We start from the raw sequence: 25,977 nt of genomic DNA on the forward strand, positions 1-25,977 counted from the left end.
TTATAGAAGGGCCTCTTGCCCTGGGGCTTCACTAGTACCTGACTTTGATTGCAGGAGCAAAGTCTCAGAGTCACAAGTTGTGATTCTTTGTTTAGAGTGTGAATGTGAAATGCTCATCATGTCTCCATTCTATCTATTTTCTGAAGTTTTTATGACTCTGAATTCAACCTCTCTATACAACCTCTCTATACAACAAATTTTTTTGCTGTGTTGTCCTGATTTTCTAAATTTATTCCAAAAATTATTCTGAATGTCAGACCAGAAATATTTTAAAATTACCATTTCTCTCATGGGTTAGCAAAAAATTCTTCTAATTAACATCTTCCTACATGACATATAATGTGTTGATTAATCATGTTTCTTTCCCTCTATGAAAGCATTGTCTTCTCTCTGTAAAACCTATCCTTCAGAATTAAGGCAATTCTTGCAACTTGTAATAGAAGGTCATCCAAGGTCACAGTTTTGCATTATCATTTGTTTGGATATTGGTACTTGAAAAGGGAGAAATGGTGGAATGAAATCGATGAATTTATGCTATGTACACATATGAATATACCACTGTGAGTTTCACCTTTATGTATGTTTATAAAGCAATAATTAAAAATTATAAATATTAGAAGGAGGACTAGAAGAGTAGAGAAAATGGGGAGAGATAGAGGGAAGAGAGGAATGGAAAAGAAAAGAACCAGGGACCGAAGTGGAGCAAATTATCTTCCATGCATGTGTGCCTTGTCAGAATGAACCCAGGTATTATCTACAACTTTAAGCAGTAATAAAATATTCGAAAAAGAAAAATGCTCTTCTTGATAATTTCTACTTAATATGTGAGTGTGCTTTATTGGGGTTTTGGAAAAATTGTTTTTACGCCAACATATTCAAAAGCTCTATGGAGTAGGATCTAAACTTATTTTGGAGATCGTTATGCTGCCTACCAAATGCCTTTTTCTAGAATTATATGAGTTTTCATTCATATCCCTGGAGTAAATTATTCATCAGGATAGGTGGTGCACACCTTTAATCCCAGCTACTTGATTCCAAGGTTGAAGACAGAGCATGGCAACTTTGAGGCTGGGAATGTTACCACGATACTGGCTTAAAATAAAATAAAAATAAAAGGTCAGGTTATGGATCCCAGTATTAGACTACCTCTGGATTCACTCCCCAGTACCACAAAATAATAATAATAATAATAACAACAACAATAATAATAACGACAATAATAATAATAATAACAATAATAATGACAAAAGACAAAAATTGTTAAAATGAATACTCTGACTTTTGAGATCATATCCAAAGCCCACTTTGGGAGGAGAGGAATTGAACCTACCTACCCCTGACTCTCACAGATCATCACAGCCTTTCTATGCAGAGTACCTTCCACAGACCTGGACCTGCAACACAGGAGCCCCTTGGTCATGCTAGAATGCATAGTTCCTGGGATTAGAGTCCCACTATGGCCTCAGAATTCTCATTTCATTTGCATCCCTGCAAATTCCTCTGCATAATGAAGTTGGTCTAGAACTGGCTTGGATCACCTCCTCTCTGCTGACATTTGGGGGCAGGGATCTCTCCTGGGCATCATAGTTGATTGGCAACCCCTGCAGACATTGCCAAGGAAAAATATCTTCAGTTGAGAACCACAGGCGCAGAGCTTGAGAACTGGGGATATTATGTCATACTTCAAATGAAGGTTCCATTTGTACTTTATAAAAATTTTATTTTGAGACAGGGTGTGTCACTAAGTTTCTGAGGCTGGCCTAGAAATTGCAATTGTTCTGCCTGGGTCTCTGGAGTAGCTAGGTTGACAGGTGTGTGCCACCTTGTCTGGCCAGTCCCTACCTGATGTCAAACATTTGTCAGCCCTGTTTCTACAGTGGAGATGTAGTTCATAATCGTACACATAAAACAGACTTCATAGAATAGACTTAAGTAAAAGTGAAGCTGCCCAGTTCCTATCAGGTATTAGCATTAGGCTATGGTGCATACAAACAAACTAACCACCTCATCTTAATAAATATTTCAAAATGAGAGGATGAATGGGAGCTCTTCACTTCTGTTAAAACTACAAATTTCCTGATAGTGTTTTGGTTGTGAAGCAAGAAGTGTAATAACCAAGGCTTTATACCATGGGAACACAATTCTTACCCTTGTTAAGATGGCATGACTATTTCCTGGTACTTTTTCACACCAAGGTCCATGATTTGAAGACACCTGAGCTCCAACAAAGACGAGCTCATCAGTGTCAGACTTAGAAAGTGCTTTGGGTCACAGGAGGGATGAAGTGCCAGGAGGCTGGACCTCTGGAAGGCAGGTGGGTCCATGGAGGAACAATAAACACTAGGTTCCCTGGGTTATAAATGGGTCTTCTGGGAATGGAGAATCCGCAGGAAGAATTTCCTGTATTTCCAGGCCAGTGTCTCTTGCGGAAACAAGAGAGAAATGAGCTAATGAGCAGATATAGGGAGCTGTGGCTCTCTGCTCTGATGTGTTCCCTCAGTGCACAGCCCTGTGCTGGACAGGATGTGGTGATGTCCTTTGAGGTCTCAGGTCTGGGTTCCCAGGAGCCCAGCACTGGACTCCTTACTGCTGTGTTATCTGAGGACAGAGCTTCAGTCACCATCAAGCCCACCCAGGCAGGACATTGCACATCCACAGGGAGACCTTCCTCCCACAGCTGGTCTCCAGGTGAGTCTGAGAGCTGAGTGGACACTGCAGGAGAGCAGCAGAGAGAATGGAACCCACGACTCTTAAGCAGGGCTTCTGTGGCCGCCTACTGTTCTGATGTCACAGGCTGCATTGATTCAAACAGTTATTTGAGAAGTGGACATTGCACTGGTTAATGCAGGGTTCACTGCTGACCGTGAAATGGAGCTAACAGAGGCTGAAGAGAAAATGGGAGAGAGGCATCCAGAACTTTCAGAGAAAGAACAGGGGTCCAAGGATCTTTGGAATTTTGGGAGCAGAGGAATAGGGATTAACTGCGAAGGGATGAGAAGTTATGTTAGGGCAGTTTTAAAATGTGTGTGTGCTTAAGATGAGAAATAATTGATTGACCATTTATTATTTACAAAAATACTGGTTAAATATCTTGCAAAAATTATCTTACTACAAAAGTTCATGGAGCACAGATTTTAAAGTACTGTTTTCTCTATAGTAACATTGAAAAACATAATTTATAGGCAAATAGAGATATGCCTTTAGCTTTACTGTGGAATGATTTGAACCCTGTGAGGCTGAATATCCCTGTGGTGTGTTAGCTATTTCCTGTGTGTTGCAAAGGGCTGTGTCGGTTTCTCTATGGTGTATTTGACAGGAGTCCCCCACCCTGCTGCTTTCGAAGATAGCCTTTTAAAGAGGTTATTTGAATTCTTTTCTTCTACAGACTGCCTATTTTAATGCATATAGAGATATTTTAGTTGTGACAGTGTGAAAATATGTAACTATTTTAAATTCTAGTCTATCTAGTAATTGTATTTGCCTTTTCTGAAACTATGAGTGATGAATACTCTTTCTTTTTCTGGCTTTGCTTTAAATAAAAATGGTAGTGAATATTCTTGTGCAACCCTAGTACTATTTCCAACTTGTTTTCGTATCTCTGTGTTGCTTACTGTGTCTTTTGTTGTTTTCTGATCAGATCCATTGCTTAGAAAGGCATCACCTTTAGGCATCATTGAGAAAACATTCATGTTTATTTCCCTCTGGATCCAAGCACATTTTGTCATAATTTATCATATTCTAATGTAAATTATTTTTAATGAAAGATAATTAAAACTTTACATATTTTCACCCATGTGCAGTTTATAGGACTTCCTTCATTTTGTATTATTTCTGGGTTTTGGCAGTGTACTCTTGAATATTCATAACCCATGTTGATATCATTAAATAATTTCTATTTTACATCTTTCCTTTGGATGTTTTAGATTTTTTATTCTACTTTGTTTCAAACAGTGCATGCTGAATGAATGTATTTAAAAGTGTTACAGAACCCCATCAACATGTACAGAATAATAACTAAGAGAAAATTTAACACTCAGTATAGTAGAATGAAGGCTGGTGGTCAGCAGAGGTAGGAAAGGCCAGGGGATTAGCCAGAGAGTCCTGATAACTGTAGCTGTCCAGAGTCACAAGAGGAAGTGGCCCCCTGCCCCAGCACAGTGGAAAGTTTGTAGTCTGCATCCATTTCTCATACATTTTTATGTCCACTGACTATTGGGGTAGTTTTTTGACTATTAAACAGTTTCAAATTGTATGTAGTGATATGTGTTTGTCTTCTTATACCTGAGTGTCTTACCTTTAATTTTTTATATAATGTCTAGATGTACATCCTCAACTTTTATTTCTTAATTTTTACACTGAGGTTTCTTTAATCTGATTTTTGGTAAATGTGTGAGCTAGGAGATTAACTTCATCTTCTCTGAGACAGATGGCTGTATTATAAGGATTTTTCCTACCATCTAGTGTTTTCCTATCAGGTGGCTATTTAACTGTGTTATATGAAATGTCCACATGCTCTAGACTTCACTTTCAATTCATTCTTAAGAAATAATTGAGCATTTATCACCTGTCACAATGGCATAGGAACATTATCTGCTATATCCTAGTGTGACAAAGTCTTTGTCAATTTGATTATTATTTCATGCTGGTGTTTTAAACATGCTGTATATCATCTTTTTTTCAGTTCTTTCAGTTCTTTTTCAGTTTCTTTTTGTTTGGAAAACCAAAAAAATAGGAGCCCCAGTGGCTCAGGATGTTGGTTAGTGGAAAGCACTTGCAAAGACAGAGAAGGCCAAGAGTTCACAACACACACACACACACACACACACACACACACACACAACCTCTCCATTATATCTGATTTTGTTTTTCTCATAGTTGCTTCACCCTCAGCCATGCTATGTGATTATTTCTGTTTAAAACAGTTTTATTGAGTTGTAATTAATATTTAAAGGACCACAAGGAGTTGATGTGTATAATTCAGTGAGGGGGCACAATTGCCAGTACATGTGATATATGATTAGCACCAAAATGCAATAGATTGTGATTTGCCTCTGTGTGGATGTGCTCTGTCCATCATTGGGATGTAGGAGCTTTGGTTGTGGAGGCCTGGACAGCATCTGCCACGTGGCCAGAACTCTGCATGTGCTCCTACATGGTAAGAAGTAATTTCTTATTAAAAGTGTACAATGCATGAACTACGGGTAAACACTTAGACAGAAATTCCTACTCAGTAATGGCACTAGGGATGCCCTAGGATGACCAGACCATGAAATAAAACATAAATGAATTTCTTGGAAAATATAAATTCCTCCATTTCTTATTTTGCTTTTGTTTTTAGGTACTGGGATTTGAGCCCAAGGATACTTTACCACTGCGCCAGTGCAGTCCTTTTATTTTGAGACAGGACCTTGCTAAATTGCTTAGGGCCTTGATAAATTGGTGAGGCTGGCCTTGAGCTTGCAATCATGCTTCAGCCTCTGGAGCCCATGAGATTATAGGTGTTTTCCATCATGTGTGGCTAAATTGTCCCATTCAACAAAATCAGTGGTATCTATATGTGTGAAAAGAAGTCATGTTATTTGTTTTTTTTTTTCTTGGTAGTTATATGTAACCAGGGACTTATACAAGAGTATCAGAATTTCATTTTCTGGGATTTTCAGAGGACCCAGAACTGCAGCCCCTCATCTTTGGCCTTTTCCTGTCCGTGTACCTGTTCACTGTGCTGGGGAACCTGCTCATTATCCTGGCCACCATCTCAGACTCCCATCTGCACACACCCCTGTACTTCTTCCTCTCCAACCTGTCCTTTGTGGACATCTGCTTCACTTCCACCACCATCCCCAAGATGCTGGTGAACATCCAGACACAGAGCAAGGTCATTACCTATGCAGGCTGCATCACCCAGATGTTCTTTTTCATGGTTTTCCTAGAGGTGGACAACTTCCTCCTGACTGTGATGGCCTATGATAGGTATGTGGCCATCTGCCACCCACTGCACTACACTGTCATCATGAATCCCAGGCTTTGTGGTGTGCTGGTTCTCTTGTGCTGGATCCTGAGTGTCCTGCATGCCCTGTTACAGAGCTTAATGGTGTTGCGACTATCTTTCAGCCCACATTTAGAAATCCCCCACTTTTTCTGTGAACTCAACCAGGTGATCCGACTTGCCTGTTCTGACACCTTTCTGAATGATGCTGTGATGTATCTTGTAACTGTGTTGCTGGGAGGTGCCCCCATCACTAGCATCATTTACTCCTACTCCAAGATTGTGTCCTCCATCCATGCAATCTCATCAGCTCAGGAAAGGTACAAAGCCTTCTCCACCTGTGCATCTCACCTCTCCGTGGTCTCCTTATTTTATGGCACAGGACTAGGTGTGTACCTGAGTTCTGCTGCAGCCCAGAGCTCACACTCCAGTGCAACAGACTCGGTGATGTACACCGTGGTCACCCCCATGCTGAACCGCTTCATCTACAGTTTGAGGAATAAGGATGTTAAGGGAGCCCTGAGAAGGCTCTTTGGAGGGAAACTGTAGGAGGGTTCAGAAGCCCATGCTCAGGACTGCAGGCAGCAAAACCTCAGAGCCAGAGTTGGGGTTTCTGATGAGATTGGGAATGTGAAGCTTCTACCTTCTGTTTATTTCCTGCAGATTCATTGCTCTGATTTCAACCTCTCTCTACCATTTAACAACTCCCTTTATTCAGCTTCATGGTTTCTCTGATATTCAATAGTTTTTCACTTCATCTGATTTTCTCAATTCTTCCAAATGTTGGACAAGAAATATTGAAGTTATGGGACAGGAAGGATTTCTTACAAATCATTTCTTCCCTCTTGAAATATAGTGTATTCATTAATGTTTCTTCTCTTTTACTGAAAAACATTCATTTGTGTTGCTCTGTCTGTGGAGAAACAGCCCTGGACACCTGAGGCAGATTTTGCAATTTGTAGTAAAGAGAAATTTGGCATTGAAGTGTTTCTCCTTTGCATGATCAATCCTGTGTGTATCAATGCTTCAACCACTCCTCTAGATAATTTGGACTTTAGTATAGTGGTATTGCTTGTGACAGATTATTGGGGACTAAAAATTAATTTAAAAATTTAAGCCGTTTTATTCAAAAGTTCTATGGATTAGGATGAAAACATCTGTGGTAGATCATTTTTCTGCCTACTGTAGGTTCTTTTTCAGAATGTTATTAGTTGTCTCTCAAGAGTCCTTGTATAGAATTGTTGGCTGGACATGATGGAGCACACCAAGAGTTTGGATGCAAAAACTGAAGGATCATCATTGTGAAGCCAGCCTGGGCAAGTTAAGGAGACCCAGGCTAAATAAATAAATAAATAAATAAGAGTCATGGCATATCGCCCAGGGGTAGGCTACTTCTGGGTTCAATTCCCAGTACCATGAATAATAATAACAACAACAAAAATACACAGAAATCAATACATCCTAGTCAGCGAGCATACTCCTATTCAAAAATAACACATAAAAATAATGACAAACAAAAACATTTTGGGAGGAGAAGACTGAAAATTACCTACACCAGACTCTCACACAGCATCACAGCCCTTGCTACTCAAAGACAGGACCACAGAGTACCAGGACCACCCTGCTCATGTTAGAATGGAGAGTTCCTGCAACCACAGTACACCTGTGGTCTCAGAATTTGCATCTAAACTTGCATCCCTAGTAATTCTTCTGCATAATGAAAGTGGTATAGAATTGGTTTTGATGGCCTCTTCAAAGTTGACATTGAGGGGCAGGGTGATTATTTGTGTTGGGAGCTGCTCTGGGTGAATGGTAATTACCACTGTTCAGACATTGTTAAATATTTCTAGGGAAAAAAATATCTCTAGTTGAAAACCATAGGCTCAGATTTTGAGAAGTGGAAGCATCATGCAAGAATTCAGATGAAGGTCCCATACCTCCTCAATATATAACGTTTTTCAGCCCATTTTCTGCAGTGGAGATGAAGGTCATAATAGTATCTATACATAGAATAGATTCCATAGAACAAGCTTCAATAAAATTAAGTTGCCCATTTCCTATCAAGTATTAAGAGAATGAATTACATCTCAATAAATACTTTTAAGTGAAGGACTGAATGGGAGTTCTTAACTGGTGTTAAGACTATGGTTTAATGATAAAATATAATAGGACCATGAAGGCAAGAATTGTAATGCCTAAAGCTTTATACCATAGGAACACAACTCTGACTGTTGTTAAAGAGGGCATGACTATTTTTGGGGAGGTCTGGCTCTTGTTGTCCACCACAGGTTCATGATTTGAAGACACATGAGCTCTACTCAAGACAAACTCATCTGTGTGAGACTTAGAAAGCACTTTCAGTCAAAGGACAGATGAGGTACCAGGAGGCTGGACCTCTGGAAGGGAGGAGGATCCATGGAGGAACAGCAAAAACTAGGTTCTCTGGGTTATAAATGGGTCTCCTGGGAACAGAGAATCAGCAGGAAGAATTTCCTGTCTTTCCAGGACAGTCCCTCAGGGGAACAAGAGGAAAATGAGCTAAGGAGCAGATATAGGGAGCTGTGGCTCTCTGCTATGATGTGGTCCCTCAGTGCACAGCCCTCTCCTGGACAGAATATGGTGGTGTCTTTGAGGTCTCCAGTCTGCCTGTGAACCTGGCACATGACTCCTTCTTGCTGTGTTTTCTGGGCACAGAGCTTCAGTCACCATCAATCCCATCCAGGCAGGACCTTGCATTTCCACAGGGAGACCTTCCTCCCAGAGCTGGTCTCAAGGTGAGTCTGAGAGCTCAGTGGACTCAGTGGACACTTCAAGAGAGCCTCAGAGAGAATGGAACCCAAGACTCTTTGGCTGAGGTCAGGGGAGAGCCAGGCTGAGCTAGCCCAGAGCAGGGCTGCTGTGGCTGCTTACTGTCCGACTGATGATTTATTCACAAGGCTGCCTTGAATCATAACACTTAGCTGAGAAGTGAACATTGCACTGGTTAATGCAGGGTTCACTGCTGACCATAAAAATGGAGCTAACAGAGGCTGAAGAGAAGATGGGAGGGAGGCGTCCAGAGCTCCAAGAGAAAGAACAGAGGCCCAAGGATCTTTGCAATTAAGAGAGCAGAGGAATAGGCTTTAATTGTGAATGGAGAAGAAGTTAGTTTAAGACATTTTTAAAATGTGTGTGTGCTTAAGATGAGAAATATTTGATTACGTTTGTGTATTGTTGGCAAGGATCCATATTAAGGATCTTGCAAGTATTATCTTGCAACAGAAGTTCAGGAACTCACTTCTGAAATTATTATTTCCCCCTTTGATGTTCACATGGAAAGGCATATGTCAGAGCTCAGTACAGATATGCCTAAGAGCCTTACTTTGAAATATCTGTGAGGCTGCACATTTGTGTGGTTTGGTAGCCAGTTACCTCTGCATTGCAAAGTGTCTCTCTGGAGACACTTGTGTAGACACTGAAGGGGCATTTTCCCAATTTTTCAGTGTATTCTTACAAAGTATTGGAGTGCCCTCACCCCAAACTCCCTGTTTTCCTTTTCTCTATACACATTCATGTGTGTATAGAGATATTTGTGGGAATGTGTGAAAATGTACAAACTTTGAGTAGTCCAGTCATTCAGTTGGATTATGTTCCCACTTTATTTCTGAAAGAATTCATGAATTGGTATTCTTTACTTGTGAGTTCTTGCTTCACAGTTCTTGTGCATCTCTGGTGCTGATGGGTCGTGTTTTATGTGTATTTCCAACTTGTTTTCACATGTCTTTTGTTGCTTATTGTGACCCTTAGCTTTTTGTGATCAGGTACATTTCTCAGAGAGGCGTTGGCTTCAGCCTCCCTGGGAAGGCATTTGAGCTTCCTTCCCATTTGATTAAAGCTCGTCCTATCTATATTGTGTGTATCAGGATACACTTACCTTTATATAAAACCAATTCAGACTTTAACATTGTTACCACTGTGCAATGTAGAGAATTTCCTTCAAATTCTAATATTTATGAGTTTTTGGCAGTTTATTCCTGAGTTAGGAACCTGGGTGGATATTATTAAATCATTAATATTTCATAACTTTTCTTTTAGATGTTTTAGATTTTCATCCATTTTTGTTTCAATCAGTGTGAGCTGTATGTTGGTATTGAAAAGTCACATGAGTCCCATTAATATGCACAATGAATATACACAAATAAAAATGAGAAAACTAAAAACTTAAATAGTGAAAAAGTAAAATGTGTGCTCAGTAGAGGGGAGGAAGTGTGGAGAAGAGTCAGGAGGAGGTTGTTGGTGGGCACTAACACCCACACTTACATAAGAGCCATAAATCCAAATCTTCACAGGACAATGACTGCAGCTTATCTTATTCTGTATTTTTATAGCCATAATTTTATATTCATAGGAAAGAACATAACATTACTTCAAAACAGTAGACCAGCTTTTAATTATATGTATATTTTTTTTTGGGGGGGAGTGGGTACCAGGGATTGAACTCAGGGGCACTCCCTCACTGAGCCACATCCCAGCTCTATTTGCATTTAATTTAGAGACAGGATTTCACCAAGTTGCTTAGCACCTTGGTTTTGCTGAGGCTGACTTTGAACTCCCAATCCTCCTGCCTCAACCTCTCAAACTTCTGAGATTATGGGCTTAATTTTATATTCTTATAAAGAATTAGAAAGAAGAAATTAGAAGATTTTCAACACTGAAAATTGATAAATATTTAAGGACAAGGAAATTCTCACTATCCTGATTTGAGCATTGTGTATTGAATACATACACTGAATTCTCACACTGTACCCTATTAACATGTAAAGGTCTTATGTATTAATTTAGAAAATCGAGCTGAGGTTGCAGCTCAGTTGTGGAGAGCTTGTCTAGCGTTCACAAGGCCTTGGGCTTGAGACTCAACCTTGCCAAAGAAAACAAAAACCAAAACCTAATGAATAAATTGATATGAGGATATTAAATAAATGTTTAAGATAAAAATAAATCCATGAACTCATGCCTTAAGGAGAAAAGCACTATACTAAATGCTATCATTTTCTTCTGTAAATTCTCAGTCTATTTTTTTTTGAGAGAGAGAGAGAGAGAGAGAGAGAGAGAGAGAGAGAGAGAGAGAGAATCTCTTTTTTTTTTTTGTAGATGGACACAACACAATGCCTTTATTTTTATGTGGTGCTGAGATTCAAACCTGGGTCCAGCCCGTGCTAGGTGAGCACTCTATCACTGAGTCACAATCCTAGCCCAAATTTCAGTCTATTTTAAAGTTTTTCTTTCTATATTATGCATACACACAATCTCATAGACTTTTATGCAAATGAGTGAGTACAATCCCATGCACATCATAGATGCTCTCTGCATTTGGTGCAGTATTCTTTTCTAGCTTGTCCTTCCTTATGTTGTCACTCTATAATTCCTGTGGACTTCCTGCAGATGACTAACTCAATGCACTGTATGCATTTCAAAGGATGCAAAATATTTCATAATGAGGCTGTGCTACTCATACTTTCAAATTTGTTCTCATTAATTTAGTATTATTTCAATGTTGCAAAAAATATGGAGCTATTAAGTTCAAACAAGTGCTGCTCAACCAGAAGCAATCTTCTCCCTCCCCATGCCCCAGGAGACACTGAGCAAGTTTTACAGACATTTTTGGCTGTCACGTGGGGGTGAAGTCATGAGAGGTCAGGGATACTGCTCACCATCCCACAATGCACAGGACAGACTCCACCTGAAAGAATCACATGTCCCAGAATGTCTACAATGGGGAGATGGAGAGACCTTGAATTACAGAATATCTGACCTTTTGTTGTTTGAAGCTGTCTTCAGGTTTCTGTTTAAAAATTCTAACCACAACCAGTGGTACAGCTCTTCAGGGGCTTTTCCTAAGACTGGATGTTGTGGAAAAATATTTCTTCATGTTTTCTTAAACTATTACTGACCTTGAGCATATGTTTGTACATTTCATTGCTAGTTTGACTTCCCTTTATAGTTATCTGCACATTTTCTATCAGTATTAGTATTGAGTGATTTTTATAAATTATTGTTTCTCCATCAGCTTCTCAGTTGACACTTTTGACCATAAAAATAATTTAAATTTTTTTAGTGGTACATATCTGTCTTCTTACATCTGAGTTTCTTGCTTTACTAGTTTCTTGCTCACTGAAGATTGTTAATATAATTTATAGATGTTCATATAAAATCAATTGTGTGTTTTTAAACTCAGGTGTTTTACCTGTTTGGTTATTGTTAACATGTGAGGTAGGGGGCCAACTTCATTTTCTTCCAGATAGACATTTATATGAATATTTAATCCACAGTCTAATCTTCTACTAAATTGAAACGAAACTTTATCATATATGAAGTGTTGACATACACTCAGACTCAATTCTTTATTCATTCAACAAGTGATAGCAGAGAATTTATTGTCAGAATATTATAGAAACATTACATTTATATTCTGATATGCCAAATCTTTTGCCAATTTAATTATTAATTCATGTTGATATCTTGGACTTGTTCCTGCTTTATGTCTTCTTTTGGTTAGTTTTGCTTTTGCATTGCAAGAGATGGAACTGGACTCTTGGTCATGCTGGCAAGGGCTCTACCACTGAACCACACTGTCACCTCATTTTTGCTAGCTCTTGAGGCTCCGTTCAATTTGTTGAACATAGCTGTTTGAAAGCAGTTCTATGGAGCCTGGTTGCATTCTCCTGGCATTTTTGGAATTGCCTAACTTACTACTGTCACATTTTTCTCTAGTAATTGCAGATAAACTTCTTTACCTTTGTGAAAATAAAAGGTGAACAGAGCAGATGAAGTCTCTGCTCACCTGTATCTGGCTTTATCAGGTCATAGACTGAGAACAGAGAGATAAATGTGTTATAACACAATGCCCCAGACATTGGAAGGGAGAAAAAGGACAGGAGGGTCATGACACGTGCATGGGTTTGTGGAGAGCGGCTGGGGAGACCTCTGCTGGTTGGCTGAAGGCCAGAACCAGGGCCAGAGTGCACCCGTGAGCTTTGTTAAAAAAAATCAAAATCCACCCCACCCCCCCAAAAAAAAACAACAAAATAGGTGTCACATGAGAAAAATGAGGAAGAGAATTCCTCAGCCATCAGATCAAAACCACTGGTCAAGGAGGCCTGAAAGAGGCACAGGAAAAACAAGAGGTCCTCTTTAATATAAAACCATGAAAAGATTCTGTTGTGCATTTATGGAACCTTTTCTGAATTGTTAGTTAATTCCCCTTCATCCTTTTATCTTTGGATCATTTCTATATCACTTTGAAACCACAAATACATCTCTATTTTTTACTTTGGATGTGTTTATTTCTGCTCCTTTCTTATTTTGCTGGGCACCCAGGAGACAGACCCTAGGCTGGAATGTTGCTGGAACCAAGGGAGCAGTTTCCTCCTGTTGGTCTCTCAGGGACCCTGAGCTGATTACCTCACCCCTCCACCCCTTGTCCATTTCATCCCACTACTTTCCTGTCTGTTGACATCTTTCCCCATATGTGTGTTTCTTTAAATGCAGGGTGTAATCTAGCACAATGTAACAGTATTTGCCCTGTGTTTATTTGTCCACAAGAAGCTTAAAAAAATGGATGTTCTGTCTGCCATTTCTACATTAGGGGAAAGGTAATTTGATCTTGAATTGTATACATGAGGAGCCTAACAGTGTGGTATGAAGGTCAGAGGCCACAGGGGTGATAGAGTGGTGTGTATGCATGTGTGCCAGCCTTAGGGAACGGCACTGGGGCTCTGGGTGATGGTCATAGAACATAGTTCAACTCCAGAATAAAGGGTAGCAAGTAGCATGTCCATTTCAACTCAAAAAGATGCCTAGGGAAGGAATGTAATTATATGCAAGAGGGTACAGTGTGGAGGAAGAGCTCCCTGTGTCATGCAGATTCAGCTCAATCAGGGAGGTCCCCTCCTTCTTCAGCATCTTCTGACACTATCTCTGATCACTCTTCCTCTTTCTCATTTACCTCTTCACCCTGGCCCCTAGATGCCCTTGGACCTCCAAAACACACTCCTCCCTCAGGCCTTTGCACTGGCAATTCATTCTTCCAGGTAAATTGCCTGCTGGCCTGCTGGCTCCTGCCCTATCCCCTGAAGACTCTGTTCAGTCATCACGTTCTCTACTGAGCTTCTGGTCACCTACAAAAAATAGAAGTCCTAGGAGCTGGGAACGTGAGTTAGTACTAGAGCCCTAGAGCTCCTGCTTAACACAGGCCACCCCTTGGTAAAATCCCAAGCAACACACACACATACACACACTCTTAAATACAACACTTAAATACAGCCTCTTATCTGCTGTCTCCATTTTATCTGCCTTTGTTTTTATCATATCTGCTTCATCATCAGGCATGTAATGTGATTATTTATTTTAAAACAGCTTTATTAAGTTACAATTAATATTGAGAGGACCATATGTGTTTGATGTGCATATTTCAGTGAGTGGGCACACATGCTGATATATGCTATATATCACTAGCACAAAACTGCAATAGAATGTGATTTGCCTATGTGCGTACATTCTTTGCCCATCATTGGGATGAGGAAATTTGGTCGTGGAGGCCTGGACAGCGCCTGGAACATAGCCAGCACTCTGCATGTGCTCCTCCATGGTAAGGAGTAATTTCTCATTAAAACTGTACAATGCATGAACTCCTGGGGAGACGCTTAGAGTGAGACAGGAATTTATAACAATATTGGTGCTAGGGATGCCCTAGAATGACCAGATTCATGATACAACAGAAATTAATTTACTTACTAGAAAATACAAATTGTAACATTTCAGCCATATCGATAGTGATAATATGTGTGATGAGGAGTGACATGATTCTTCTCTTTTTGGTAGTCACATCCACCAGATGGAACCAGGAAACAATACAAGAGTATCAGAATTCCTTCTGCTGGGGTTTTCAGAGGACCCAGAGCTTCAGCCCCTCATCTTTGGGTTGTTCCTGTCCATGTACCTGTTCACTGTGCTGGGGAACCTGCTCATCATCCTGGCCACCATCTCAGACTCCAATCTGCACACGCCCATGTACTTCTTCCTCTCCAACCTGTCCTTTGTGGACATCTGCTTTACCTCCACCACCATCCCCAAGATGCTGGTGAACATCCAGGCACAGAGCAAGGCCATTACCTACGCAGGTTGCATCATCCAGATGTACTTTTTTTTGGTTTTTGTAGAGTTGGATAACTTCCTCCTGGCTGTGATGGCCTATGACAGGTTTGTGGCCATATGTCACCCCCTGCACTACACTACCATCATGAATCCCAGGCTCTGTGGTTTGCTGGTTCTGGTGTGCTGGATCCTGAGTGTCCTGCATGCCTTGTTGCAAAGCTTAATGGTCTTGAGACTGTCCTTTTGCAGAGACATAGAAATCCCCCACTTTTTCTGTGAACTTAACCAGGTGGTCCAACTTGCCTGTTTTGACAACCTTCTTAATGACATAGTGATGAATTTTTCACTTGTGCTCTTGGCTACTTGTCCCCTCGCTGGCATTCTTTACTCTTACTCCAAGATAGTCTCCTCCATCCGTGCAATCTCTTCAGCTCAGGGCAAGTACAAAGCCTTCTCCACCTGTGCCTCTCACCTCTCCGTGGTCTCCTTATTTTACTGCACAGGCCTGGGTGTGTACCTCAGTTCTGCCGTATCCCACAGCTTACGCTCCAGTGCAACAGCCTCAGTGATGTACATGGTGGTCACCCCCATGCTGAACCCCTTCATCTACAGTCTGAGGAATAAAGATGTAAAGAGGGCCCTGTTAAGGCTCTTTGGAGGGAAAGTGTAAAAGATCCATTGCCCTAGGGCTTCAGAAGCACATGCTCATGACTGCAGGCAGCAAAGCCTAGAGCCAGAAGTTGTTGTTCTTTGATGAGATTGTGAATGTGCAACTTTCTCCTTCCATTTGATTCCTGGAGTTCTCATAACTCGATTTCCACCTGTCTATACTTCCAAATGTCTTTATTAAGCTTTGTGTTCTGATATCCATCAGGTTTTAGTTTTGTTTTTTTGTTCTGATTCTCCACAATTATTCCAAATATTGGAGCAGAAGAATTTGTAAATTTCCACTTATGTCACAGACCATGAAGGATCTTTTAAGAATAAGCAATTCTTCCATGGCATAATTTATTGAATAATATTTCTTTCATTTTACTATTAAAATAGTCATGAGTTTTACTGTGCCCAGGGAAGAGAGGTAGAGTTGACTAAGGACGCAATTAATGCAATTTGTCATTGAGGTAAATCAAAGGTCAGTTTTTCTCTTTTGTATCTCTCATTCCTTTGGATATCATGACCTGGATTCCTCTGCTTGATAATGTAGACTTTAGGATAGTAGTGTTTTGAAAAACTGGTCACTGTGGTTTACAAGAGTAATTTATTTAATTTTTCAATTGACACAATATTTCTACATACTTATGAGCTGCATATTTGTGCATTATAATTTTAGTGCATTACAGTTATATATAACATCAGGGATCATTTTAGCATAATCATACAAATATAAAATATAATTTGCTCAACTTTGGCCCTCAATCTTTCTCCTTTCATCCCCAGTTCTCTTTTATTTATTGATAGGTGTTTTAAAAATTAGCTTAATATAATATGAAATTGACCAAACTATACTACGTGCATGTATGAACCCACTACAGTGAATCTCATTTTATGTGTATCTATAGTGTAGTTTGTTTTGATTCATGTGTACATGAGGGAAGGGTCAACTCTAGATAGTTAGTATATTCATCACTTTAAACAACAACCATTTCTTTATAGTGAATACATTGAAAATCCTCTCTTCTAAGAACTTTGAGATATATTATGCATTATTGTTAGCCGTATTTACCCCACTGTGCCATAGAATAAAAAAAACACATCCTTCCACTGCCTGGCTCTGACATTGCTCTCATAGGCAGGGTCCTGCTTCTATGTCAGCTTGGTGTTCATGACACCTACCAAAGTGTTGGGCTAGAAAGGCCCCCAGAGACATAGGCACAGTGTACAGGAATGATAACACTCATTATTGGTGTTATCAATGGTGAGTAGTTGTCTACTCACCATTTGTTCTGGGTGGTTATTTTTATACTCTAAATAGCATCTTTGAAGTGATAACAATATACAAAAGTTAAATAGATAGTGATTCTTAGGTTTCATGCACCAGGAAAGGAGGATTGGACGTGCCTATTAAAGGGTGATAGTAGGGATCTTGGGTGATGGAACAATTCTGTATTTTGATGTTATCAGTGTTGATATCATGGGTGTGATAAAGTCCTCTAGTTTTGTGGGGAACTGAACGGTGCATGGATCTCTTTGTGTCATTTCTTGCACCTGCATGCTCATCTACGATTGATCACAAACAAAATGTAATTAAAACCTGTAAATGAGAAAAGTTAACAATACAGGAATAAGCTTTTCTCTAGGAGTAGGAACCCGGACACCTTTCCTTTTTTCTCCTTGAGCTTGTATTTCCTTCCTACTTCCTCCACATATTTTTTCACAATCTCATGCTTTGTAAGGTGTGTCAAACTTAAAAATCACCTTAATAAATGTTGATGATAAAAACTATCAATTAGAAATGAGTGTTATCATTCTTATATGTGGTGTCTATATTGTTGTGGGACTGGGTGGGTGTGCAGGATTCTGTGATGAAGACTTGTTTTCACATAGTGTAAAATTGTTGGAGAAAGAAAAGAACACCAACACCAGACTAAGAATTTTTGGCACCTGATGCTCCACTATCATTGCCTCGCCTACTTCGGGGGGTGAGGGGCAATGCAGTGCAGACAGAAACTGTAGTGGAGCTTCAGAGAAAGGGAACTTCCCCAACTCCTCCCATCCCTGACCACCCACTCGCTCTCCCCATGCCTCAGCTCAGATGAGTCTTCTCTGGAAAATATCTACTTTTCCTCTCTATCAAGACTAAATCTTAGCCCCAGTTGAGTTATTTTATGATGCTGGATACTTTTATTTCCATTTGATGGTCATGCAGTGCTTTCATTAAAATTTTATTTTAAAAGTTTTATAGATATATTTTATGTTTTTAGTAGTACATTATAGTTAAACATCATATTGGGGTCCATTTTGATACAATTATACAAGAAAAAACTATCCTTTGCTCCACTTCAGTCCCCAGCATTTCCCCTTTACCATCTTGAATTCTTCCTCCCATTTCCCCTTCCTCTATTCTACTGGATGGAGATATAAAATGGGGTTTTGACAGCAATCCTTACCATTGGCACATCATCTTCTCTCCTAAGATTTACCAAGTCATTTTCTGATATCAATTTGATGACATTATGATGGACCATAGGAATTCCTAAGGGCAAGTCACTCACACATGCATGGGCACAAGTGTGCGTGTGTACACCCACACACATACATACACAGTATCATTTAAGCTGTAGGTCTCTGTATCTGCCAGTCTTATGATGGATCGATAACATTCAGTTGTTCCTCTCTGGACTGAGAACTTCAGGAAGATGGTCTAACACTCTAACAGTGCTAACTGTGGAAGTAAAGCATCCGCACAGACCAGACATAGAGGCTAGCCAGTGCAATACCACCATGAGTAAGTCAGAATGGAAGAATTGCTAAGGACTGTCACGTTCCTCTGCAGATCTAGCTTCAGACAGGCCCTTGAAACACCTGGCTAGGGTCAGTCATTCCTCATTCTTACAGACATTGAGTGGGAAGTGCATGAGCCAGCCATTGGATGGTGCAGAAGGGATGATTGCTTTGGGGTTCAAGCAAGCACTACACAGTGGTCCTCAAAACTTGTGCATGCATCAGGACCCTAGAGAGCTTTGAAAGCACAGATTACTGGCACCCTTGCAGAGCACTTGACTCAGGGGGTTTGAAAATATGCGTTTCTATTATGTTCCCAGGTGATGCTGATGTTGCTATACCAGGGAATCTTGTTTGAGAACCAGTAGGACCTAGAGACAATTTTTCTTGATTGTGGTGGTGATCACAGCTTGCTAGAAAAGAGATGATTACCCAAGGTGAACGAGTTCATGAGCTCCCTGTGCTTGGAGGAAGGATGAAATTTATATTACAGCAAGGAAAGAATATTTGGATTAAATTGTAGGTTTCTTCCTCCTTCTGGGCAAACCCAGCAGCCTCATGGAAATAGGAAGCCATGTAGGAATGAGAAACTTTCTCTTTCTGGGATTTGCCAAGGAGCCAGTCCAACAGTTCCTCTGTTGTGTGCCCTCTCTGCCCAGGTACCTGTAACTATGCACTGGGAACTGTTTATCATCCTGGCCACTGGCTGGAACTCCCTGCCCCACATGCCCAGTGGGAGATGTTCTGTGCAATGCCAGATGTTGAGCAGCATCCCTAGTCTCACCCACTGGGGACCAGGTGCACCTTCCTAGATGTGTCAATCTAAATTTATAAAGATACTTCCAAATGGGTTTTGAAGCAATATCATCTCTGATTGATGACCACAGGCCTACTCTCATAAGAGCTATAAAAATCTCATGGGGTTCCACTTAAAACCCATCCATTACTCAGTTTGTAGCTTGGGGCAGGTGGTTTAAACCTTGAGTCCCATTTCTGAAAATTTAGAATCAGGTTCCTAATAGTACTGACAACGAGAATGGGCTTTTACAAACATTAAGTAAGAGACTCCCTATGTTTTAGCCAGCTTATTCACCACTGTGACCCAAAGACTGGACAAGAACAATTTGGGAGGAAAATTTATTTTGGGGATTGTGGGAGACCACCCTTGAACGTGACTGAGATTCCTCCCCGGCTGCGTGTGAGGCGCTCAGTCACTTTTAATGTGGCAGAGCTTTCCCCACCCTTCTTGGTTTCCAGAGCTTGTCCGTGTCTCACTACTGCCTCAAAGATCCAATCATCACACCTGACCTTGCCAGACTGACCCCTTGACTTTCATTGGGTGGGATTTTCCCCAGAATTCTTTGTTCCCCAATAAAAGCCATCTACCTAGTGTGCTCGCTCTCTCTAGCTAGCCTCTTCAGTAAAACTTCACTGCCCCCTGGGGAGCTTGGGGCTGAGGGTTCTAGGAGCCTTCCCCAAGCTGGTTTAAAGGTAAAATTGTGTCTGTGTCTTTAACTGAAACTCCCTGAGGATTTTCCCTCATGATAAACTGTTCATTCCATCTGTGCTGGCTGCAGACTAAATGTGGCTCCCTTGAATGTGGGGCACGTAGGTTAAATCCTAGGTTGAGGAGAGAAGTGTGCTATATGACTTTAGTGGAGAGGGACAATTGTTGTAGAGTCAAGGAGGTATCAGACAGTTTGAAGCCAAGGACATTAAAGATTATTATTGGGAAATTCAGCTTCAACAGATAAGGACATGTTATTAACTATTTTGGAGACTGTAATTAATCAAAAGGGAAAACAGGTCCAAAGGACCCAGCTAGCACAATTCTTAAACACGGTTGGTGAGTTTTGTCCATGGTTTTGCAATCAAGATTTACGGGATTTGTACTTGGGAGAGATTAGGAAGAAAATTACATAGAAAGAAAGAAACAATTTCAGAATTTATCCGTTTGTGTTCAGATATTGGACCAACTCAATTACAAGATTTTACCCTTGCAGTTGCCTTAAAACAAACATTTCAACTGCAGCTGGTATGCCAATCCCGTGGGCAGTGTTTTAATTGTGGGAGAAATGCATGAGTGAGACTGCAACATCCTGAGACATAAGGCTAGGGTTCTTCCTGCTTCACATCAGCGCTATTATAGGGCGAGAGGCCACGTGACAGACTCCATCTGGTCTAAGAAGTCAAAAAACTTCCCATCAGCCCCTCCCCCGGGCCGATAAAACAGGGGAAATGAGAGAGGTTTCAGGGCCTGATGTCATCACAGCTGGCCATGGCCAGCTGCCATATTTACTGGTGCAACCAACCCAGAGAATCCTTCTGTAACCAGCCATGGTGACTGATTTAACACCTGAAAAGGGTCCACAACAAATTCCTACTGGAGATTTTAGGCCGCTTCTTACAGGAAATATAGGGTTGATTTGGGGATGTAGCAATTTAAAACAGGCAATTGAGGTACTACCAGGAATTGTGGATACTTATTTTAGGGTTGAGTAACAGTTACTGTAAAATCAGATTATGCCATCTGGCTTTCTATTGAGAATACAATAGAGCCCAATTGATTCTTTTGCCCTGTAAATCTGCCAATTGTCTGGATTAAACCTCAGCTCCCAAACCAGCAGACAGTGTACTGGGTTCAATTAGTGCATCCGGAGTGTCCCCTACGGGAACTGAAAATTAATCATAAAAAATTCAAAAGGAGTGACTGACACTGATGCCAACAGATCAGCACTGTCTCGCCAATTCTGGCCAAGGAACTGGCCTTTACATACAGCACCAGCCAATTGAGAAGGAATGGGACAGATTTCACAGCCTGCTCAAAGTGCCCCATATCTTCACTGGAAAGACCAAGATGGAAATAGTGAAGTTTTTAAGCCATATGTGTTTACTAGTAAATTTATGGGGAAGGGATGTACTAAGCAAATTGGGGTTATTATTGATAACTCCAAATGCTATAAGGTCATTTGAGGAATTTAATCAAGGGTTTATTCCTAGGAATAGTGAAAGAAATCTACAGAATGAATATCTGCTTGAAACCAGACTCTTTGACAGAGATTATTAAATGCTCCAGATCAAAATTTTTATTAGGGGCCCTGAGTGTCTCCCTGATCCAAAAGACAGCAGAAAAGATCACCTGGATCACAGAAGAGCCTATATGGATTTCTCAGTGGCCTTCATACGTTGGTTGAGGAACAACTTCAATCTAGTCATACAGAATCAACACTTAGTCCTTGGAACACCCCCACTTTTGTTATTAAGAAAAAAATCAGGTAGTTGGAGGTTATTACAGGATTTAAGGGCAATAAATCATGCAATTCAGCCTATGGGATCATTACAGTCTGGACTTCCTTCCCCCACAGCAATTCCTTTGGATTATAGATTAATTTTAATAGCCCTGAAAGACTGCTTCTTTTCAATAAAATTACATCCTGAGGATTGTGAAAAATTATTTGCTTTCAGTGTCCTAGCAGTTAATTTTAAAGAGCCAGTTAAGAGATATTGCTTGAAGGTTTTTCCTCAGGGAATGCATAATAGTCCAACTTTATGTCAAAAATTTGTGGTTCAGGCAAAAACACCTGTAAGAAATAATTTTCCTGATGCATATATTATTCATTTCATGTATGACATATTATTAGCTCATGGTAATCCAGAAGTACTTTCAGAATTTTTACCCAATTAGAGACTTTACTTACAGCAATGGGTTTGTGCATTGTGCCTCAAAAGATGCAAAAGATGATTCCTTTTCAATATTTGGTCCATGTAATTGAAGGATGTACAATTCGTCCTTAAAACTTACAGATAAGGAGTTACATACCCTCAATGATTTTCAAAAATTATTAGGAGATATTAATTGGCTAAGACCATCTTTAAAGATAACTACTTCTGCTTTAAGTCCTTTATTCCAGATATTACAAGGAGATCCTTCTCCAACTTATCATCAGCTAACAATAGAGGCTAGAGCAGCTTAGAGAAAAGTGGAAATTGCAATTAAGAATGCAGAGCTTACTAGAATTAATACTCAAGAGCTGGTATATTTATTAATATTCCCAACCAGATATAATAGAGGAAAAGCAGTGCTGATATTTCATCAGCCCTCTTTTGTCTTATTGCCAGCTAATATTTCAGAGCCATGGCACGCTGATGCTGGTTTTCAAGTTTTACAACAAATACATGCCTAGCTAGTGAGACCTAAACGTGCCATTGGAATTATAATAGTGGGAGTTGTTGCCTTGGTTTCCTTTATTGCCTCAATAGTCACAGCTTCGGTGGCTTTATCTCAAAATATTTAACATGCAAATTTTCTTAATAATTTGGCTCAGAATACTTCCAAGGCTCTTCACAATCAAATAAATACTGATGAAAGAATTTAGACTAAGTTAAAAGCCTTAGAGGCAACTGTCATAAATATAGGTAATGAGCTTCTGGCTTTAAAGTTTAAAGAAAGACTTAATTGCCTTGCAAGTTATAAATACGTGTGTTACAGCCACCAAGTACAATACCTCCCTGTGGGGTTGGGAGAAGGTTAAAAACCATTTATTGGGTATTTTGCAAAATACTAAGAACAGCTTGGATCTTTTGGAGCTCCATCATCATATTCAAGATAGTCAAATAATAGGGCTGATTTTTTGGATCCTTCTTCCTTAGCTAATCAAATATTAAAAGAATTAAATGGCTTTAACCCCAGAAACATTCTTAAACACTCTGTCTGGCATATTTTTGCATTGTTCTCTTTGCTATTAATTCTCTTTTGTGTTGTAATTATAGCATGTGAGTCTTCAAAGCAAAATTCAGGGGCTAGAGAGAGTAAATCATCACCTGCTTTTCAAAGGAAGAAGAGGGACTATGTGGGAGACTATCCTTGCATGTGACTGAGTTTCCTCCCTGGCTGGGTGTGAGGCACTCAGTCACATTTAATGTAGAAGAGCTTTCCCCGCCCGTCTTGGGTTTGAGATCTTGTCCGTATGGAGGCGTGTCTTATCACTGCCCCAAAGATCCAATCATTGCACCTGACCTTGCCACACTGTCCCCCTTGACTTTCATTGGATGGGATTTTCCCCAGAATTCTTTGTTCCCCAATAAAAGCCCTCTTCTTAGCATGCACTCTCTCTATCTCTCACTAGCCTCTTCAGTAAAACCTCACTGCCACCCCCACCGGGGAGCTTGAGGCTGAGGGTTGGGGAAGCCATCCTGGAGCTGGTTTAAAAGTAAAATGGTGTCTGTGTCTTTAATTTAAACTCCCTAAGGATTTTCCCGTGTGACCAAACCGTTCACACCATCTGCTCTGACCCAGGATTAAAGGGTCTCACAGTTTCAAAGATCTCTATGGATGGCTAACTTCACCCTTTGGGTCCCCAGGTGAGGCAGAACATCATGATGGGTTAGTGTGATGTAGAAAGTGTGATGTAGAAAGTGTGATGTAGAAAGTGTGATGTAGAAAGTGGCTCTGGGCAGGATGATTGGAGAGAGAGAGAGAGAGAGAGAGAGAGAGAGAGAGAGAGAGAGAGAGAGAGAGAGAGAAGAGAGAGGGAGGGAGAAAGAGAGAGAGCGCTTCACTCAATAAAGATGAAATATATATCCCAAAGGTGCCCTTCCAAGGCCCCACCTCCTCCAATCACTCCCACTCTCACCACCTGCAGTCATCTCCCAGATAGTCCCTATCAGGGTATTAATCACTGATTGGATTAGTGCTCTTAGAACCCTATCATTTCACCTCTAAAACTCCTTGCTTTATCTTATACATGAGCTTTTGGGAATCACTTATATCTGAGTCGTAACACCTTCTAAGTCATTAATCTCTACAAGGTGCATAAAAAGATCCAAATATAACTCTCATAATTACCAAATACTTTATAAGTGAAGAAATAAATGGCAGCCCTGACTTTATCTTAGTTTTACAAGCATTAACCTCTTAAGTTTTTGTCAAAAGCACCACAAAGCCAAGGAATGTCACACCTACAGTCTCATATCACAGGAACATAGTTCTCCCGTGTTGAAGAGAAAAATCACAATTTTTTTTGAGGATATCAGGGGCTGTGTCCCTTAAATTGAATCACTGCTTTGGTGGTTTAAAGGATGTAGTGAAGATGGTTTCTTTCATTTTACGCTTTGGAGAAAATGTCAACTCAGGGTTGGGAAGAGGTGTTAGGAGATCAGATCTCTGGAAACCAAGAGTTCATTGAGGAGCAATGAAGGCTGGATTCACCTGGTCTCTTGAGGACAGAATCTGCAAAAAAAAAATTTTTCTTCTGTGCAGAGTAGTGTCCCCCAGGGACATGATGTGCTCAGGGATTGAATAACAAGAGGGGGACATGAAGGGAATATACGTAAGGGAGAAGCTCTCAGGAGCTATGAATATCTCCTCCACTACTGTACTTTAGCATGTACCATCTTCTGTTTGACAAGACAGGTTTTCATTTTGGAGACCTGTCTGGCTCTGGGACTGATGCTTCACTCCTTCCTGCTGTCCTGCTTTGGAACTGAGTTGCAGTCTCCATCATTAACCATTTTAACCATTCAGGGGAGAGTCTGTGTTTCCACACAGAGACCTTCCTTTCAGAAATCACATCCAGGTGAGTCCAGGAGCTCAGTCAGTGCTGCAGGAAGGGTCCAGAGACATAAAAAGCTGAAAAAGTTTCCTGAGAGCAATTCAGCATGGACCAGAGTGGAGAAAATGCAGGCAAGGCTTGCTTGTTTGTGAGTGTGCTTACTTATGATGCTGAAAAGAGTAATGACAGCTGAACTCAGCAATGCAGGGGTGATCATGGACATTTAAGTGATGGTGACAAAATCCAAATTAAAGGAGGGAATGGTTGGCATAAAATGGTTCCCATACAAGTAGAATGTAAATACAAAGATTTTTCTGAAATTGTGGGCAGTATTAGCTGTGCAGGAATACACACTGAGGAGAGGGTAAGTCTTTTTTAAGATGGGGTGTACTTAAATATATCTCCATATCCATAAGAAAAGACCAGACCAGTTAATTGCTTGCAAATACTTTCTTACAATAGTTGCTCATGAGGCATATGTTTTGCAATTTCTCCCTTCATGCAAGGTAATCAGATGAAAAAAATAATTATAAGGTGAAAAAAGCATATCAACAAGCTTCCCTTGCATTTATTTTCTTACTGCTGAGTGTGGATATACTTGTGGTGTCATTAGCCATTTATTTTATTGTGAATTGTGCAACTTCTTTGAGTATATTGGGGTTGGAGGATTTTATTTTCATTTTTTTTTGTTGTATTTCAAATATAAAAATTAGAATTTTTCATCACCTTTGACGTTTAGATCTTTTATGTATGTATAGGAGTGTTGGGGGCAATTATGAAATTTTAAGTATTTTGTGGGATCAAGTCTGTGGTTATATTGTGTTTGCCTCATTGAACAAAGTTCATCTGTGTGATGTTATTGATTAG

The 25,977-nt window shown here is 40.2% G+C and overlaps 1 protein-coding gene and 1 pseudogene across 1 annotated transcript; both read left to right on the forward strand.

Moving 5' to 3' along the window:
- The first annotated feature begins 5,605 nt into the window (after window positions 1-5,605).
- LOC144253539 (olfactory receptor 7A10-like) lies at window positions 5,606-6,535 on the forward strand (annotated as a pseudogene).
- Window positions 6,536-14,858: 8,323 nt separating this feature from the next.
- LOC144253540 (olfactory receptor 7A17-like) lies at window positions 14,859-15,788 on the forward strand. Its single transcript, XM_077795729.1, has one exon. The coding sequence runs from the start codon at window positions 14,859-14,861 to the stop codon at window positions 15,786-15,788; it is 930 nt and encodes a 309-aa protein (XP_077651855.1).
- The last annotated feature ends 10,189 nt before the right edge of the window (window positions 15,789-25,977 follow it).

Source organism: Urocitellus parryii, chromosome 3 (assembly GCF_045843805.1).
Source record: "Urocitellus parryii isolate mUroPar1 chromosome 3, mUroPar1.hap1, whole genome shotgun sequence".
Lineage (NCBI taxonomy): Eukaryota > Metazoa > Chordata > Mammalia > Rodentia > Sciuridae > Urocitellus > Urocitellus parryii.